Source organism: Eubalaena glacialis, chromosome 6 (genome assembly GCF_028564815.1).
Source record: "Eubalaena glacialis isolate mEubGla1 chromosome 6, mEubGla1.1.hap2.+ XY, whole genome shotgun sequence".
Classification (NCBI taxonomy): domain Eukaryota; kingdom Metazoa; phylum Chordata; class Mammalia; order Artiodactyla; family Balaenidae; genus Eubalaena; species Eubalaena glacialis.
In genome coordinates, this window is record NC_083721.1 from 146,166,726 (window position 1) to 146,186,648 (window position 19,923).

The 19,923-nt window shown below is 37.5% G+C and overlaps 1 protein-coding gene across 1 annotated transcript in view; it reads right to left on the reverse strand.

The window, feature by feature from the left end:
• Positions 1-19,923, reverse strand: part of EFHB (EF-hand domain family member B) — a 48,368-nt gene that overhangs the window by 18,390 nt on the left and 10,055 nt on the right. Inside the window, 7 exon segments of the mRNA XM_061193704.1 lie at positions 1,458-1,525; positions 2,120-2,203; positions 8,105-8,234; positions 11,760-11,870; positions 14,160-14,340; positions 15,042-15,185; positions 15,644-15,706. Coding sequence (XP_061049687.1) covers positions 1,458-1,525; positions 2,120-2,203; positions 8,105-8,234; positions 11,760-11,870; positions 14,160-14,340; positions 15,042-15,185; positions 15,644-15,706 — 781 coding nt within the window.

Genomic DNA, 19,923 nt, shown 5'->3' on the forward strand with positions numbered 1-19,923 from the left:
TAGATGCTGCTAGTTAACCCCAATAGTAGTCACAAAAGGCCACTGGGGTTAATCTGTGTCCGTCCATGAGCTCCACGAAAAGTCTAGAGAGGGCTGACAGTCACCTTTCACAGTTACGCTGTACAGTGCCAAGGCCAATACTGACACATTTTTTAAACTATTAATGTCAGTGTCCTTCTTTTTCATTTTATAGCTCTATCTTATCATTCAACTTTTAAGGATAACGTAGCTCAACTATTAGGAAATTTGTCAATGTTGCCTAATTGTCAACATGATAAACTATGTGTTAGATTCATTGATTCATGCTATAGATACCGGGGAAAACAATGTACTGTACGCTAGACCCCAAGAATCCAACAGACAGCCAGATGGGGTGCCAACCATCATGAACCTGCCCTCAAGTAGGCAGCTGGGCATGATTATCTACTTGTATTTCAGGCTAACTGATGGGTTTCCTAAATCATCCCTTACCCACTTCTAGAGCTATGAAAAGCCTCTAAGATGGGCAGGCATCCATTAAACATGTAACAGTTGATCTAAAAACACAACCAAAATATAATCTCCTAATGTGGTGATTCATGGTGCTCTGAAACACCATGTTGCAGAAGCTCAGTAAATATTTATTTTATTTGTCAGTGAGTGGACTTTAACACATTTTTAGTAGCAGTTCTTAAAGTTTAGTGTACATGAGAATATATGAGCATGGGTCCCAGGAACCTGCGTATTTAATAAACTCTCTGGGTGATTTTAATGCAGGTAGACTGCAGACTGTATTTTGAAAACCAGTAAAATACAGCCCAATCCTGATAAGTTTTGGCATAGTTTTCCCTTTGGAAGTCTGCTGTTTAGATCCCTTAGCACTAAAGACAAAATCCGGGGAAGTTTCTTCTGCCACTTTATAGGTTGATTAATTGATTGGCTGGTGGGAAGAGTAGTTCTTAAGTATGTGGTTGTAGAGTACAGGGCTTTCTGGAACTTGAATGTCCCTACAGTTCATCTGGGAATGTTGTTAAAATGCAGTTTCTGATTCAGTAGGTCTGGGGTGGAGCCTGAGATTCTGCATTTCTAAGAACCTTGCAGGGGACACCAACACTGCCCATCTGCAACCACATTTTGAGTAACAAGGGCCTAGTACAATATTGGAATTCATTAAAAAGCTGCCTCACTTCACTTTGGCTTGTTTAATACAGGCCTCATTTATTTTCTAAATAAAATTCTGAGCCTTAAATACACTTAAGGAATTCATTACAAGGGCTTTAAACTGTTCCTATTTCAAATATATGAAAATTTTGTTTCTTTCTTGTGCTACAAATTGTTCTCTTTACTGCTAATGTAATATTTTAAGCCATTAAAATTAGAAGCTTTGAGAGAAGGAGATGGTGAACTTAACTGCATGATTTGGGGGGTGGGGGGGGATTTTGTTGTTTGTTTTTTAAGAAGAAAGTTTGTATATTTACCATACTCCTCAGGACGGAGACAAGCCCCAAATGTGTGGTCTGGGGGAACATTCATTGTTTCTGCAATGCTATCAAAGAAAACAAATCCTTTAGTGAAAATTCCCACCACATGGCATCCCTGGAATTTAAAATATGTTTGCCATATGTTTTTAATCGCCTATATTTTCTCCTATAACCAAACTATGAGAATCAAACAGAAGTTCTCCAACAGATCTTTTTCCTAATCTCCCACTTGCATTAGCAATGGCTGAATGCTTTCACTGGCTTCCAGTGAAAAAGTCCAGACTGAAAAAGAAAAAAACAGAACATACTCAAAGCAGAATTATGGAAGTACATACATACATATATATGGGGGGTGGGGGGGGGCAGGGAAGAGAGAGGAAAATTAATGCAATAAGTTAAATTTCTGAGATCCCAGAAATAAAGCTTTACACAAAATTCTTCCACCCTGTTCTCCAAATGCCCTGTCCATTTTGGAGACTCAGTACTTTCCTGGAACCCCAAGCGCTATAGAGGCTAACAAGAGTTCCCTGATTAACACAAAAGGATGATTCTCATTTAATAGATAGAACCTAATAGAACACAAACCAAAATTTACCACAAGAGTAGTTTGTAAATTTGATCCAAAAACATTTTCAATTCTAAGTTAATCATGAACTTACGGATCTAAAATTCTTCCAAGTTTATGTTGAAATTTTTCTTTGAAATCATCAACTCTCTTGGATACAACCTTAGCTCCTCTTTTCCTATAAAATTAGAAAATTGTCAGGTATCTGTATTACCTAAAGTATTCTTGGCTACCAAATATACATATGGTGAGGAATACCATAGTATCATTTGGGCCATCAAAAAATAAATCCAGTTTCAAAAGAAATGATATGCTAAAAAGAAAGCTTTATATGTTCATTCTTCTATCATGTATATTCTATTATAAAGATAAGTTTATAATAGAATATAAAATTTTGATTAAAGAATAAGACAAGCAAACAAAATTTTTTTCAGTAAACAAAAAGTGTTAATATCATTCTTATAAGTGTAACTCCTAAAATTGCTAACGGAAAAGTAAGCATCAAAGAAATAAATAACCGAAGGATATAAACAAATAACTCAAATCTAGTAAGCAAATATATGGAGAAATTATAATACTCTCCAGTAATAAAAGAAATATAAGATAAAAGAACAACAAAGTACCACTTTTAACACAGTACATAAATAAATATATATATGTACACACACACATATATATAGAGAGAGAGAGACAAGAGGCAGAGAAAGAGAATATCTAACATTGGCAAAAAGTATGGTAAAACACTTGTAGATTGCGAGTGCAAATCGCTATAACCCTTTTGGAAATAATTTGGTAACATGATTCAAAAAGCATAAAAATGTTCATCCTCTTTTATCCACATCTGAAAACCAATCATAAGGAGATAATCCACATAATTAAGTGTGAAAAGAAGTTACATTTATAAAAATGCTTGTAGCCTCACTGTCTACGATGAAAAAAAAACAAAAAGAAAAGAATCTAAATGTTCAATCCTAGAGGGTGATTAATTATGTCGTATTAACAAGAACACACTCTGTGCACATTCAAAATGTTGGTTATTTAGAATACACAGCAATATAAAATTATTTTATGTTAAGTGAAAAACCAGGATATAAAATGGTATTGCACTCTGATTAAAGCTATGCAAAAATCAACACAGGAAGCCACACTAGAAAGGAATAGATTAAAAAGATAATAAAGGTTGAATTAAGGTGACAGGATTACGGGTGATTTTATTTTGCCAATTTTCTGTAATATAATTTCATTACTTCTATCACTGTGATTAAATGAGTAAGAATTTCTTTTGAGAACTGCAAAATTACAACACCGCTATTTAATAACATTAAAATTAATAAATTCTCTATTGTTTTGCTAAGACTAAAAACAATGAACATTAAACTCTTAGATTCCATTTGCTTTTAAAACTATTTCCTGTACTGAAGAAATATGGAGTTGAATAAATTTCTGGAGAAGAGTGACACTCTGTGGAGAAACGAAAGATGAAATATAAAGTAATTCATCTTTTATTTCTTCATTTACTTCCCATTAGTTCAAAAAGGGAGAAAAAGAGCAATATGGGTAAAGTCAGAATAAATCAGAGGCAGTTTAAGGGCTGTAATTTGAACAAATAAAGTTGACAATCTAAAACCTGCTCCAAGGACTTCCCTGGTGGCACAGTGGTTAAGAATCCACCTGCCAATACAGGGGACACAGGTTCGAGCCCTGGTCCAGGAAGATCCCACATGCCGCGGAGCAACTAAGCCCGTGCGCCACAACTACTGAGCCTGCGCTCTAGAGCTCGAGAACCACAACTACGGAGCCCCGAAGCCCATGCGCCTAGAGCCCGTGCTCTGCAACAAAGAGAAGCCACTTCAGTGAGAAGCCCGTGCACCACAACAAAGAGTAGCCCCTGCTGGCCGCAGCTAGAGAAAGCCCGCATGCAGCAACGAAGACCCAACGTGGCCAAAAATAAAAAATAAATAAAATAAAATTTATTTTTAAAAATAAATAAATAAATAAAACCAGCTCCAAGGGGCATGATTAGGAACATGCCTGGATGGTAAAGGTAAGGATTCTAAGTCATGGAGCCTACGCTTCTCAGCCTAAAAGTGCCTGGGTTATGTTTCTGGGAGAATCGGGAAGTATTTGTGAGCAGCCAAGTATGTCAGAATATCAATAACTGTAACATCATTACACACCTCACAGTATCCACTAACCAACTCAGAGTAAAGTCTCTGTGTGCCAATCAATTGTTTCATTCAGACACATACACACACACACACACACACACCCCATTTCAACATTCTAACTGATTTTTCAGACCAAAGTTCATAAACAGAATATAGATAGAGGTAGTTTTATAGAGGAAATATATTCCTTAAAAGTATATATCCCTAATAACTCTCAAAAGTTAAGAGTAAACAAAATTTATGTTCAAATAGTGCATATCAAATTGAGATGTAAACAAAACAGAAAGAGACTCACAGACATAGAAGACAAACTTAATCGTTACCAAAGGGGGAGGTGGGGGGAGGGATAAATTAGGAGTTTAGGATTAACAGATACACACTACTATGTATAAAATAGATAACCAATATAGATAACAGGGAATATAGTTCTCTGTGCTATACAGTAGGCCCTGTGCTATATAGTAGACCCTGTATAGCACAGGGAACTATACTGCATATCTTATAATAACTTAGAATGGAAAAGAATCTGAAAAAGATTAAATTTATATATATATGAATAACTAAATCACTTTGCTGTACACCTGAAACTAACACAATAAAAAAGAGATGTAAACGAATATACTTCACTCCAAGTTTATAATAGAAATCACACTGAAGAACGAAGTAGTGAGTCCTTTTTGAAATACAACAAATCAAGGGAATAAAGAATCTATCAGTTCAGCAATAATTTTCCAACTAAGTTTCAAAATACAGAAAGAATGATCAAATAAAAGTGTTCCATAAATGATGTTTCCTTGTGGGTAGAGACAAGTTGGTGGGAAATGCATCCTGCATATGGCCTGCTTTTATAAATTCAGTGTGTTTTTCTATGACTATCCCAAATCATTGATAAATATGTGCTTGTTAATGACCCAAAAGCTCTGCTCTTAGGACCTTCTTAAGGACCACCCTGTGAATATGTTTATTTCATATCTTTAAGAAATGGATAGTAGGTTTAATATTTCTAAGCTCTCAGAAGTGGATAAACCATATTTGTCATCTTCTTTTAAGTATCAATTTCTATGTTATATTTAATTATAAATATCTAGTTAAATACTTAAATCATTTCTTCTTGTTTTACTTTATGTATGTTTTAACAACTTTAATAGCGATAAATTAATGAATATTTGCTTTATAAGCTCTTCTTCTATACCCTAAAGAAAAACTATCTCATATGCGTTTAGTATAATATTGAAAGAAGTTCTTCTGTGTTTGTGTTTTAACATTATTGTTTTCAATAATTCAAGTATCAGAAACTCATATAATAAGGGAGTGGGAGAAGAATGGAAATCAAAATTTCAGGCCTGTGATCACAGAATCCAGTGCCTATACCCCTGGTGTAGTGGTTAAAGGCAGCCCCTGGAGACACACTGCCAGGGTTTCATCCCTACCCCTAGTATTTCTCAGCTGCATGATCTTGGGCAAATGATTTCACTTCTCTGTACTTCAGTTTCTTCATCTGTAAAATGGAAAGGCTAAAAATTATAGTACACCTGAAGTATAGTTGAATTACAGTGTTGTTAGTTTGCTGTATAGCAAAGTGACTCAGTTATGCATATATATACATTCTTTCTCATATTCTTTTCCATGATGGTTTATCACAGGATGTTGAATATAGTTCCCTGTGCTGTACAGTGGTACCCTGTTGTTTATCCATTCTGTATATACCAGTTTGCATCTGCTAATCCTAAACTCCCAATCCTACCCCCTCCCACCCTCTCCCCCCCTTGGCAACCACCAGTCTATTCTCTGTGTCCCTGATTTTGTTTCTGTTTCATAGATAGGTTCAGTGAATAAACTTTTCCATACCCCCCCCAAAAAAAATTATAGTACACCTACCTCACAGAGGTGTTGGTAGGATTAAATTAATCATATATAAAGTACTAAGCATTTGGCCTCTATAACTAGGAACTGTTATTTCAGCGACCAGACAGGCAAATGAGCGAGGCAGGTGGGTGCCTGTGGGAATGTGCAAACTCTGTGTGCACCCTGGGGGCCTATGGAAACTTGGAGGGCCAGTGTATCCTTTAAAGAGGGCAGAGGGTGTAAAAAATGGTACAAATGAACTTATTTACAAAACAGAAATGACGTCACAGATGTAGAAAACAAACTTATGGTTACCAAGGGGGAATGGGGGGGAGGGATAAATTGGAAGATTGGGATTGACTTATACACACTACTGTATATAAAATAGATAAACAACAAGGACCTACTGTAGAGCACAGGGAACTCTACTCAATACACTGTAATGACCTATATGGGAAAAGAATCTAAAAAAGAGTGGATAGATGTACATGTATGACTGATCCACTTTGCTGTACAGCAGAAAGTAATGCAACATTGTATTTGTTTTGTTTTGTTTTTTGTTTTTTTTTGGTTTTGTTTTTGGCCGCACTGTGTGGCATGTGGGATCTCAGTTCCCTGACCAGGGATCGAACCCGCAACCCCTGCAGTGGAAGCTCGGAGTGGACGGCCAGGGAAGTCCCAACACATTGTAAATCAACTATACTCCAATAAAAATTAATTTTTAAAAAGTTATAAACTAAAAAAATAAAAATAAAAAAATAAAGAGGGCAGAGAGCAAAGCAAATCCACTCCCACCATTGATGTATAGAAATGCAAGCCCAGTATATTCGTTTCCTGTGGGTGCTAGACAAATTACCATGAACTTGTGGCTTAAAACAATAAAAATGTATTCTCTCGCAGTTCTAGAGACCAGAAGTCTGAGATCAAGGTGACAGCAAGGCTGCATTCCCTCCAAAGGCTCTAGGGTAGAATATGTTCATTGCTTCTTCCAACATCTGGAGGCTGTTGGCATTTTTTCTTTTTTTTTTTTTTTGGCCTTCCTTAGCTTGCTGTCACATCATTCCAGCCTCCTCCATCTTCACATCACCTTCTTCTCCTCTGAATGTCTTCTGCTTTTCTGTCCCAAACCTCCCTCTGCCTTTCCCTTATGAGGACACTTGTCATTGGATCTAGGGCCCACCCAGATCATCCAGAATGATCTCTTCATCTCAAGATCTTTAACTTAATTGCATTTACAAAGACCCTTTTCTCATATAATATAACCTTCATAGGTTTTGGGAATTAGAACATGGACATCTTTGGGGGCCACCATTCAACCCAGTACCTCAGTATTTTCAATCTTCTGATTTTTTAAACATAGTAGGAAATATAGGTTTTTATTTTGTTTGTTGGCTTAGATATAAAATATAAGACAGGGAATGAAAAACTAAGGAACCTTATTTTAATTTCTTAGGAAAGTAGTCAAAATGTATAATGCAGGTGTAAAAAGGTCACAGTTTGTGAGAGTTAAGTCAGATGCTCAGGTGCCCAAATAACTATTAAACAAAGCTAAATGACAGGTCAATTATATGTGACATGATTGTCTTTTTAGAGACTTGAAAGCCCACTATCTTTAAGAAACGTAGTAGGGTTGATCCCATAGATTAAAAACATTCATGTATGTCTTCCAATCTGCTGAAAAGACATGAAATAACTTTAGAATCACAAACACACACACACAGGGAATTCCATGGCAGTCCAGTGGTTAGGACTCTGCACTTCCATTGCAGGGGGCCTAGGTTCTATACCTGCTGCAGGAACTAAGATCCTGCAAGCCACGCGGTCAAAAACAAACAAACAAAAAATCAAACAGAAAAAAACCCAACAACAACAAAAAGACAGTATCATGGTTATCTCTCGGGGAACTGGACAGTTTAGAAGACATATCACTGTGTATCTTTTTCTATTATTTTTATGTTTGAACCATGTCACTGCATTACCTCTTCCAAAAATAAACGTAATAAACTTTCAAGTCCGTATGCCATATATCTAACACTTGTTCCAAGACACAACATACTTAAACTTACATTTGTAGTTCGTGAAGCCAATGTAAAGTTTTTGCCATGTTTCGTCCATCATTAAAATGTGGTGTTGGGATCCCATACAAGTTAAATCTATGAAAACTTGATGGGTTATACTTTCGGTGCTTTGCTTCTCCTAAGAAAAGAAAAGGGAAGACTTCTGACTTAAGCAACACAACTTTGTGCAAGAAGCACATGATGTTCTCATTGACAATGAAAATGAGAGTGGGAAAAAGAATGGAACTGTCACCGCGCAGGAAACTGCACACATTTGGCTACAGATGACAGACGCATTCTCCCATGTGAGCTGGGAGACTGGTGGAACAAGGGTTCCTTGTGTTAATATTTGGAAAGTAAGTAGAAAAATGATGTAGGAGAAAGACATATAACTGATGAAAAATTCAGGCCCCATCAATGTTAAAGAAATCCTGAAGATCAGGGGAGGTACTGCAAGGCTTTGTGACCCCAGTGGTGCTTTAAGCTATGCTAAGATTTGAGAGATTGGTGTTTTATACTTGCTCCCACTCAGATTTGCATTACAACCTTCACATTTCGTTATAATCACTTATCTCATATTAGAGACATTCAAAGGGTGATAGAGGGCTGAGAACCCAACAGGGAGGTCTTTATTTTTAAGATCTAGTACTATACTTTTTTCGAGTCATGATGTGGTATTAGTTTTCTATTTGTAGATAAGAAAGTAAGACTGAAACTAGAGATCAGCTAAAAGTTTATAAAATGATGGAGAAAAGATATTCAGCCTCACCAGTAACCCAGATAATGTAAGCAAAAACAATAGCGCGCAGTCATAATTCGACTCTCAGTTAAGCAAAAATAAAGAAGATTGGCAAAGCTCGCCATTGGGGAGGATGCAGGGAAATGGACATTCTCATACACTGTGCCTGTGAGGGCAAACTGGGGCAGCTATTCAGGTGGAGAGTTTGGCTCTAAGAGTGAAATTTTCAGATGCTCAGAAATCTAGGAATGTATCCTATGGAAACAAATCACATTCACAAAGATAAATAAACAATACATTTTTGTAATCCTGAAAAATACAATATCGATAACTGACCTGAAAAGACAACCAAGAAATTTCGTATGTGGGGAGTGGGGGGAAGCAAAAGGGAAAAAAAAAAGTGTGTACAGTAGGATGCAAAACACACACATACACTCATATATGAATGAGCAAAGAAAAACATATATGAAAGTATCACCTATGGCAGACTGGGAATTGTGGGAGATTTTCTTTGCATTTCATATACTTCTATACAACCTGCATTTTATAAAAGAAAATATTTATTACTTTAGTAATAATTTAAATTAAGTGTATTTAAAAGAGGTTGTTATTGTTATTGAATGATGCCCTTGACATACTATTTCAAGTAAAAAATTTTAAATGCATATAGCAGGTTCTCCAAAAGCATGGAGATTATTGTCACATTTAACTGAAGATAGCTCCGTGGATGGGGGTTAGAAAGATGTTCAATATATCAAATGTAGTTATCTCTGGCTAATGGGATTTCAAGATTACATTTACTTTTTCTTCATTTTTCCATGATATTTACATTCTCTACAATTACATTTTTATAATAAAAAATAGTGCTTTCATTAAAGGGAAAAAGTAAAAAATAAATATTTAAAGGATTGGATTCTATTCCTTTTCAAGAGGCTAGTGAAACTTCTGTAAAAATCAGCAAGTGAAAGTAATTTCAGTCATGTGATAGTCCATTAGAGTCTTCTAAATATTAAAAAAAAAAATTGGACTGGGAGTTTCGGACTAACAGATGCAAACTACTATATATAGAATGGATAAACAACAAGGTCCTACTGTATAGCACAGGGAACTATATTCAATATCCTGTAATAAACCATAATGGAAAAGAATGCACATATGTATAACTGAATCACTTTGCTGTACACCAGAAACTAACACAACATTGTAAATCAACTATATTCCAATATAAATAAATAAATAAATAATTTTTAAAACTACACTCATTTTCCTCCAAATTTTCCTCCAAATGCTAAATGCACGTAAAGGGCGTCTATATACATATTCATTGAAATCGTTCTTTCTTAAAACAATCAAATGGCATTGGATTAGATTGTGCTATCGATGCTAAACTTTTCCAAAAATGAATAAAATATTTTCACAAGAGAGGAATGGAGGGAAGGAGGAATAAAGAAAAGGAAGACTAAAAGGAGGAAAAGAAGAAAGAGAGGGGACTTCCCTGGTGGTGCAGTGGTTAAGAATCCGCCTGCCAGAGAAGGAGACACGGGTTCCAGCCCTGGTCCGGGAAGATGCCACAGAGCAGCTAAGCCCGCGCACCACAACTACCGAGCCTGCGCTCTAGAGCCCGCGAGCCACAACCACTGAGCCCGCGTGCCAGAACTACTGAAGCCCACGCGCCTAGAGCCCGTGCTCCGCAACAAGAGAAGCCACCGCAATGAGAAGCCCACGCACTGCAACGAAGAGTAGCCCCCGCTCACCACAACTAAAGGAAGCCCACGCGCAGCAACAAAGACCCCACTCAGCCAAAAATAAATAAAATAAAATAAATAATATTAAAGAAGAAGAAAGGGAAGGACAGAGCCAAGGAAGTGGCAGCGGAGGAGACACGGAGAGAAGCCTTGTCAAGGTTGTGAAAAAGCACGGGGTGGAAGCAGCCGTGGGAGGATGGAGATGATCTCAGGACCGGGGTGTACCGGGCAGCATAAGGAACCAGCAGAGACTGGTCATGGGAGAAGGGAATGGCTGACTCCAGCCGGAGAGCAATGGGCATAGCAGACAAGCCCCAGAAGGAGTATGATGTGAAGGGGCGGTGGAGGAGAAAAGTAAAGAAATAAAGACGGAGAGAGGGGTCTTGTGCTGCAGTGAAGGGCTAGTCTTGCTTCTAACTAATGCAGATTAGTTCGTGAATCATGCACAGGCCATCGGCTTTCTCAGGACAGGTATCAGAGTCTAATTGTCAATCCTCCGTTAGATCAAGATTCTACTTAGCATCCACATGTCAACAATTAAGTTGTAGTTTACAGCACTTAAACATCCAATGCCTTTTAGTTATGCTATAGAATAATTCTAGTAATAAGGCTTTTAGTCAAGATCACTTAATAATAATAATAATAATGATAATAGTTACTGAGCCCTCACTATGTTCCAGGCACCATGCTTGGCATTTTGCAGGCACTCACTTCATCCTCGCAACATTATTATCCCTATTTAAGAAATTTAAAATAGATGGTGATAAGTAAAATATTCAAGGTCTAAAAGATAATAAATGGACAAGCTAGGCCTTGAACTTGATCTGACTCGAAAATTTCTGCGCTTGACCATTATCTAATATTCCTCATGTAAAGCGAAGCACTTAGAATAATCCTACTATTTGAATAAAAAACAAGATTAGACTACCCAACATTTAATCTTACTTAGCTATTTTTTTCATTTTAATGAAACATATCTTTCTACATTTTACACACAAAATGCGTAAGTGTATGTGTTCCCAGCTATCGGGGTTTATAACCTTATAAGTAATAAGTTATTATTTATTGATCACCTATTATATGCCAGGCATTTTAACTTTAAGCACATCATCTCCCTTATTCCTCTTCACAAATCTGAGTCTCATATTCTCAGGCCCATTTTACACTGGAGGAGACTTACCTGCATAATAATCATTGTGAGATACAATATACAGATCGTGTCCTGCCTGTCCTTCTTCAAATACTTCTTGATAGGATTTTGGTGGATTCACCACCTCTCTAGCGGATAATTCTGAAAGAAGAATTAATGAAATCAGTTTTAAGGCATTTTTCAGCTCTTTATAACATATTTAAGTTGACTAGAGCAAATGACAAACTGGTATGCTAACTACTTAAGCTACATGGGTAAAAAGCCAACATACATAGAGATTTATCACCAAAGACAGGAATAGCCCAGGCGTCACTGTCTTAAGGATCCCACTTGAACAGATTCAATCCCTAGAATTCTGAAGAACTCCATGCTGGTTAACCACTTTGGTTGTCCTGAGCTATATGCCAAGCCCAGTTAAATTCCCAATTTTGAGGATCTCAGGATACTTTTTATTTTAGTTTGCTCCAGACTTCCCAAGATGATCTAGGCAAATTTGAATCACATATCAGTTTCAGAAACCCTGATGCCCTGTGGGGAAGACTTGATGCAAATTTTGGCAGCTGTAGACAACAGCACACACCCTGAATCTGTTTAGATGTGAATATCCCTCTTCAAAGTAGCCCAAAGTGCCAGGGAAGTCACTGGAATCAGAAAGAAATTCTTCTTCTTACTGCTCCCAAACCTAGAGCTAGAAGATCTTTGTTGAACAGCTGCTTTCCCAGGACTGGTGGTCCCTGGTTTTATATACAGCGAATTATTTTGTTTTTATTGTTTCATGTAATGATTTTTAAATATAATTCCATTTACAATTTCACTCTTCTCTTTCAACCTAACAACATACATTAAGATGTCTTCTTTTGGACTTTCTGCCAAGAAGTGGGGTCTGTAAACAGTTAAGAATACCAGAAGGTAGCCCTACTCAGAATAATCCTGTAAAGCAGTGCTTCTTTTTGATGTGGGAACCATTACACCTATGAATACACACATACACATTTTGGAACATTCTTTCCATTACATAATTAAATGAGACACACCTAGACAGTACTTTCCATATTAAATGAAGTAATCCTTGATAGCGGTTACGATATAATTACCGTAATTCTGTAATGCCTGGTGTACTTAAATACAATTTTTAATCCTATTTAAAAGAAAAAAAAAGGTATTTTATCTGTTCTAAAATACATTTTTCATGTTTCAAATTTTAACAAGTTTTAACTTTAGATCTGATAAACTAAAGTACAACTGCAGATTTTGCATTCCAAGAGAAAGGCATAATTTATCTCCAGAACGGATGTTACTATGTTAAGGAAAATAATCTAATGGACATTTTGGTGAAAAAAAGGTAAGTTCCTGGAGCAGAGCCTCAGTGGGTGCAGAAAGACAAAGAAAGAAGCGAATTCCTCTGCAGGATGAAAAAAAGATGGAATTTGAGTTTTCCTGTAATAAGATCCCTGGAAGGAGAGGGTAAGAGACCAGAAAAGGCTAAATGTGAGAAGGTGTAAAGGGAAAGCACCCAACAACGTGGCAGGACGCTGGGGCTGCAGAAGAAAAAATTGCCTGTGACCAATTCTATTCTAAGTCGTTTGTTGAAAGATTGCTCCACTCCCTCTCAAGATGAGAGGGGAATCTGCTCTGATACTGCCTGTTCGGTTAATAAGCAAGTGTACACATCATGGATCTTCATGAATGAGTGTTGTACACAGCATTTACCTAACTTATCTGTTTTGTGGTCTTTGTATGAAACAGAATTTCATAAAGAGTTAAAGAGTTATGCACAGACCTAGAGAACAAACTGGTGGTTGCCGAGGGGGAGGGGAGGTGGAGGAGGGATGGATGGGAAGTTTGGGGCTAGCAGATGCAAACTGGTATATATAGAATGGATAAACAATACGGTCCTACTGTATAGCACAGGGAACTATATTTAATATCCTGGGATAAACCATCATGGAGAAGAATACAAAAAAGTATGTATATATGTGTATTACTGAGTCACTTTGCTGTACAGCAGAAGTTTACACAACATTGTACATCAACTATACTTCAATACAAAAAAATTTTTTAAAAAGAATTAAGAGTTATGAACACATTAGAGGCTTTGGTGGAAATAAAACACACAAATAGATGTCCAGGGGAAAGAGATAGCAGCCCTCACAGCTGGTCCCAACATCAACTTCCCTGAGTCTCTTTCCTGTCTTTACACCATCTCTACTCTGCTCCCTGAATCTCCTCCCCAAACCCTGAACTCTTACTGCCTTGACATACATCAACTCTAAGGCTTCTGAGTCTGAGAGTAACTTTCTTGCTATGATTCCCATATTTCATTCTTGGATCGCCATTTACACCAGCACTAAATAAATCCCAACAGGATATTTAATCCCATTTTCTAAGAAGACTTTTTATCACTCCTTCCCCACCCTTTATTTTCACTACCTCTGATGACTGCCGTCCCAAATGTCGTATTGAGTATATCCAGGCCTTTAGGTAATCCTGGCGTCTGATCATGAGATTTTCCTAACGGTGCCCGTTGATTGCTAAAATATACTGATTCCTTCTTATCTTTCATTTTCTGTTGAAATGTTGTAATAGGCTGTGGGTTGATCAGTACCTTTGCCTAAAGAAATCGTACAAAGCAAAGATGTAACAACCAAAAAAAAGGAAAAAAATCTGAACACTGAAACTCAATAGCTGGGGAGAAGAGAATATGATTGTGCGAAAACATTTCATGATCGTTGTCTTGGCTCACCTTCAAATGAACCATCAGAATTGGGGCTATGCAGCTTAGACATGTCTAAACATGACTTTTCATTGGGGCTAAAGCATTTATGAGGGCAACTCCCTGGTTACTCGACTCAAAGGTTCCAGAAAAGTAGGAATGACAAGCGCAAGAGCCACGTGCTTCCCACCAGCTCCCTCCAGGTATAAGATCAGGTCTTCTGACCCTTGACTGTCCATTCAATCAGTAGCAGGTAACACCGACACCCTGCGTGCACACAATGCATGTACAAGCGCTCTTAGCATCTCCAGCAATATCACCCAGCCTTTGTCCTCACCATGCTTTAACAAACGTTGACAGCACTTCTCTTTACTGGGAGAAAATTAAGTGCAGCTTGGCTTTTATTATCTGAGGGGAGAATATTAGTCTGTGGCTTAAACCATCGACTTTTCTACACTCACCCTCTTGGCTGCTGCTGCTTGGATTTTTTTCACTGCCCAAGATTAAGAGTGGGAAGGAGATATTTCACTAATACCTCATTTGTGCATTTTCACCTTGGTAAGTGAATAATGCACAGGGAAAAATAGAAAAGAAGTTACCGGTGTTGAAATTTTAGATCTTATTCCATGTGTCAAAGAAGGTGCAATTTGGGGATCATTTGCTCTGCCGTAAAATACTCTTTCGGCTCCAGCAGGTGGATATCTGAAGTTGAAAAATTTTTTTGCCTCAGGTGGGGTCATTAGCTACCAACAGGGAGAGAAGAAAATAGAATTATTAAGTACAGTCGATTAGTTATTAGCAAGACTGATCTATACCAATCAATGAACACCCTTCATTACATGAGTTTAATCAGTACCTGGGGATCTACAGCTCCAAAAAATGAAACATCCTGAAATTTTTTTAATGGAAATAAACAACATATTTTAAAAGTTATATTTAGAAAACAACCAAGAAGTATCCAGGTTAGGAAGCATACCATAAATGACTATTTCCCATCGAAATAAATGGAATCCCCAGTAGTTTTTGTAGAGCTGGAAATTGTAAGCCTGGAATTTTCACTTCCTCGGACAAACTCAATAGAAGGCCCCAAAATACAGTAAAAATAATCCAAATTGACCACATTAAATTTATGCAACTCTCAGGAGGAATGTTGAGCGTTGCTTATCTTATGTTCACACAAATGCATTTTGAAAACACTCACCCTGGGAAGTTTTTCAGTCAAGCAGTTTGCAGCTCTGTATCCAATCGGAAGAATTTTCCCTGCCTAAAGAGGAAAAAAGCAATAATTGGTCATTGTCAGGTCCAGGGGGAGTGTTTTGAAGAATGGAATGTATTTCAAATTTGGCCTATGTATCTAATGCTAAAAAGTTACTTTCAACTACTTAACACAATTAAGAAAAGTAGTAAGAACAATTAGCAAATCTAAGACAATCCTGATGTATAATATAAACATTAGATGCTACATATATTCAAGTGTACCTTTTTTTTTTACAGTGCAGCATTGTTAGTGATCCATCAATTATAGGGCCTCTGCAACATGCTGAGGGATTCAACTTTCAGAAATAATCCTGTCATAGTTCACAGGTTAATTATCGGCTGTCCTATTGTCATCAGTACAATGAGAGTGTGGCTGAATTCAAGCTAAACTCAAAGTATTAAGTATTTCTGAGTGAGTGTGGGTGTGTTTGCATTGTGGGTGTATTTCCACCAACACCCTAACTTTTGATATATGCGAACATGTCACCCCTGGCCAAGCTCCTTCAGTGAATGGCCCAAACCTCACTTGGCTTTGTTCACTTAATTCTAATTTGGGTCTTATCTGCCCTTCCCTTGCCCAAGCAAAGATTATAACAGTTCATTCCCAGCAATGCACCTCTTATCTATTTCCCCTTTATCATTTCAAGGCAGCTGATAGTTATTTCTGCAAAGCATAAGTTTCTCTTTAAAAAACCAAGAGAAAGAAACTTCCCATACAGAATGTTCTAGGTCTCTGGAGGAGGATGGGAGGAAATCAGTGAAAAGCAGAGAGGCTGAGAGCTGGGTGAATGGATGAATGTGTAGGTGTTGGCAGGGGGATGGATCAATTAGATAAATGAGGGATGACTGGATGACAATAAAGACAGATGGATATAGATGGGTAGGTGAAAGTTTTTTATTATGTTAAATGTTAACTGCGGGATTCCTCTTAGAGGGAGAACCATCAAGGATTAAGAGAGTAGGGACTTCCCTGGTGGCTCAGTGGTTAAGAATCCACCTGCCAATGCAGGGGACACGGGTTAGAGCCCTGGTCCAGGAAGATCCCACATGCCGCAGAGCAACAAAGCCTGTGCACCACAACTATTGAGCCCACGTGCCACAACTACTGAGCCTGTGTGTCACAACTACTGAAGCCTGTGCACCTAGAGCCCGTGCTCCACAACAAGAGAAGCCACCGCAATGAGAAGCCTGTGCACCGCTACGAAGAGTAGCCCCCGCTCTCCGCAACCAGAGAAAGCCCGCACGCAGCAACAAAGACCCAACGCAGCCAAAAATTAATTGATTGATTGATTTAAAAAAAAGACATTAAGAGAGTATCTTGATGACATCTCTGTGTATAAAAGAGGAAGCCTGTAGACATGGTCAGACAGAGAAGTTAATTGCTTTGCTAAAAAATGGGAGAAAATATGAACTCTTGATGGGATAGACTAAAGAAGGATTAAGAGAGATGAGAGAAAGACTGAGAAAGAGGTGGGAGGAGGGAATGATCTAGCAACAAGGTCAGACACCAGGGGGCCCAAGATGCGAAACTGGCCAGTCACAAGCAGCCCAACCTTAATGCCAAATCTTGAGTAAATTCTACTTACACAACTACACAATGGGAGAAGAACCTTGGGTTAAAAAGGAAAGGGGCTGTGCTCTAACTTGAGCTGAAGCAGGGTGGGGAAAAGAGAGGAGGGATGCAAGTGATTTTTTAAAATTTCTTTTTGTTTGTTTTTTATTTTATTTATTTGTTTGGTTTTTTTTTTTTTTTTGAGATACAAGTGATTTTTAATTCAGCTGGAAATTGTAAGAAATCTCAGATATGTCAGGGAATATAAAGTCTCTCTTGCTATACATGTTATAGAAGCTCCAGACATTCTTTTAAATATTTAATGTAAAGATTAACTCATAAGGAATGGAGCAGATGTGGTACATATATACAATGGAATATTACTCAGCCATTAAAAGGAATGAAATAATGCCATTTGCAGCGACATGGGTGGACCTAGAGATTGTCATACTGAGTGAAGAAAGTCAGACAGAGAAAGAGAAAGAGAAAGGAATCTAAAAAGAAATGATACAAATGAACTTATTTACAAAACGGAAACAGACTTGCAGACTTAAAGAACAAACTTATGGTTACCAGGGGGAAGGGTTGGGGGAAGGGATAGTTAGGGAGTTTGGGATTAACATGTACACAGTGCTAAATTTAAAATGTATAACCAACAAGGACCTACTGTATAGCACAGGGAACTATTGTTCAATATTATGTAACAACCTAAATGGGAAAAGAATTTGAAAAAGAATTGATACATGCATATACATAACTGAATCAGTTTGCTCTACACCTGAAACGATATATCGCAACATTGTTAATCAACTATACTCCAATATAAAATAAAAAGTTAAAAAGAAAAAAGACTAACTAACTCCTAAGGCTGGGGATACCCAGGGCAGCTACTCGCCAGGTGCTACATGATGAGAGAGATGGAAGGAAGGATGGATTGATTGACAGATCAATCAGTCCATGGCCTGAGAGATGACTTTACTTGTCCGTCATCTGCTGACCTTCCAAGTGTTTGACAGTGGATATTCCAGGTTTCTATCACTGTAAACATTCTGTTGGACAGAAATGCCCTCGGTATTCCTCATCGAGTTGCCTACTTGAAAATCAGTAGATTCCAAATCAGTAGCTGTAATCAGGTTTGGATGTTCTCAGGCCATTTGACTGGGGACACAAAGATGGAAGCCATTATGTCTGATTTCTATCTACAGTGTCATATTATGTGTGACAAGTCTCGCTCCAGCCATGGATCTCTTTTTATCTCTTTTTATTTCAGTTGTTTTCAAGGATGCCTGTTCATCAATTTGAGGTGTGAAGGATAGCAGAACTTGCCACCCCCAAATATGCCTCTTTGGCATAAGGATTGTTTTGAACCAATTATTTTAAGAAACAGCAGAAGCTCTGAAAACAGAGTAGGAATTACCCTTTTGTAAGGGACATGTACATTTTACAAAGGAAATCGCTTGTAAAGGTGTTTCCCTCTCTGTACTAGGAAGAGAAGGTTGACTCTAAATGTCCAGGAACTCTTATCAATGGAGAAGTCACCGATTTAATCTGCATAATAAACCTTACCTTTGTTTACCATGCTTTCCCTGGTAACCTCCCATAGCTGGCCTTCTTTTTGCCCCAACATCTTTTTTTTTTTTTTTTTTCATAGTTAGATGAGTTTTCTTCTTTTGTTGAAGTATAGTTGATTTACAATGTTCTGTTCATTTCTGCTGTACAGCAAAGTGATTCAGTTATTTTTTTGATATTCTTTTCCATTATGGTTAATATAGTTCTCTGTCAACATCCTTTGTTTTTTTTTTGATGTGGGCCATTTTTAAAGTCTTTATTGAATTTGTTACAATACTGCTTCTGTTTTATGTTTTTGGTTTTTTGGCCACGAGGCATGTGGGATCTTAGCTCCTTGATCTGGGATCGAACCTGCACCCCCTGCATTGGAAGGTGAAGTCTTAACCACTGGACCACCAGGGAAGTCCCCCAACATCCTTTTTTGTCTGTAGCTAAAGATGGTATTTAAGGTGGTGACTTGGGCCATCTTGGGAAATATTTTCCTGGGTATCTCCCATGTATACATGAGGTATACATGTTAATAAATGTGTTTGCTTTTCTCTTGTTAATCTGTCTTTTGTCACAGGAAGTCTCAGCCAAGAACTCAGAAAGGTAGAGGGAAAATTATTTTCCCTCCCCTATTATTTCTCCATCAAGCTCCACAACATGAATATACTCTATTCTTCATAGCCTACACTTTGAATCTGGCTTTCCCAAGTTTGGTGAAAATCTGTTGTGTAATTTTTCATGTGGTCCAGTAAGAGACAAACGGAATGAACTTTTGTTTTATTTATATAGATATAAACACACTAAATACGCAACAACAGGCAAATGGTTAAATAAAATATGGTACCTTCAAAAGATATGCTATCGTGGAATCATTTAATATGATGTATATAAATCATTTTAATGGTATAGGAAAATGTTCATGAATTTAAAACAAAGACGTAAATTTGCATCGTACAAATTCAAAGAATCACATCTCTATCTGCGATATGCACAGAACACCATAGACAAAAAGTTGTTAGTTGTGATCGCCATTTCTGAGTGGTGAGATTACATGTGCTTTTATTTTCTTCTTTGTACTGTTTTCTCAATATTTTACTGCGTACTGCTTTATTAAG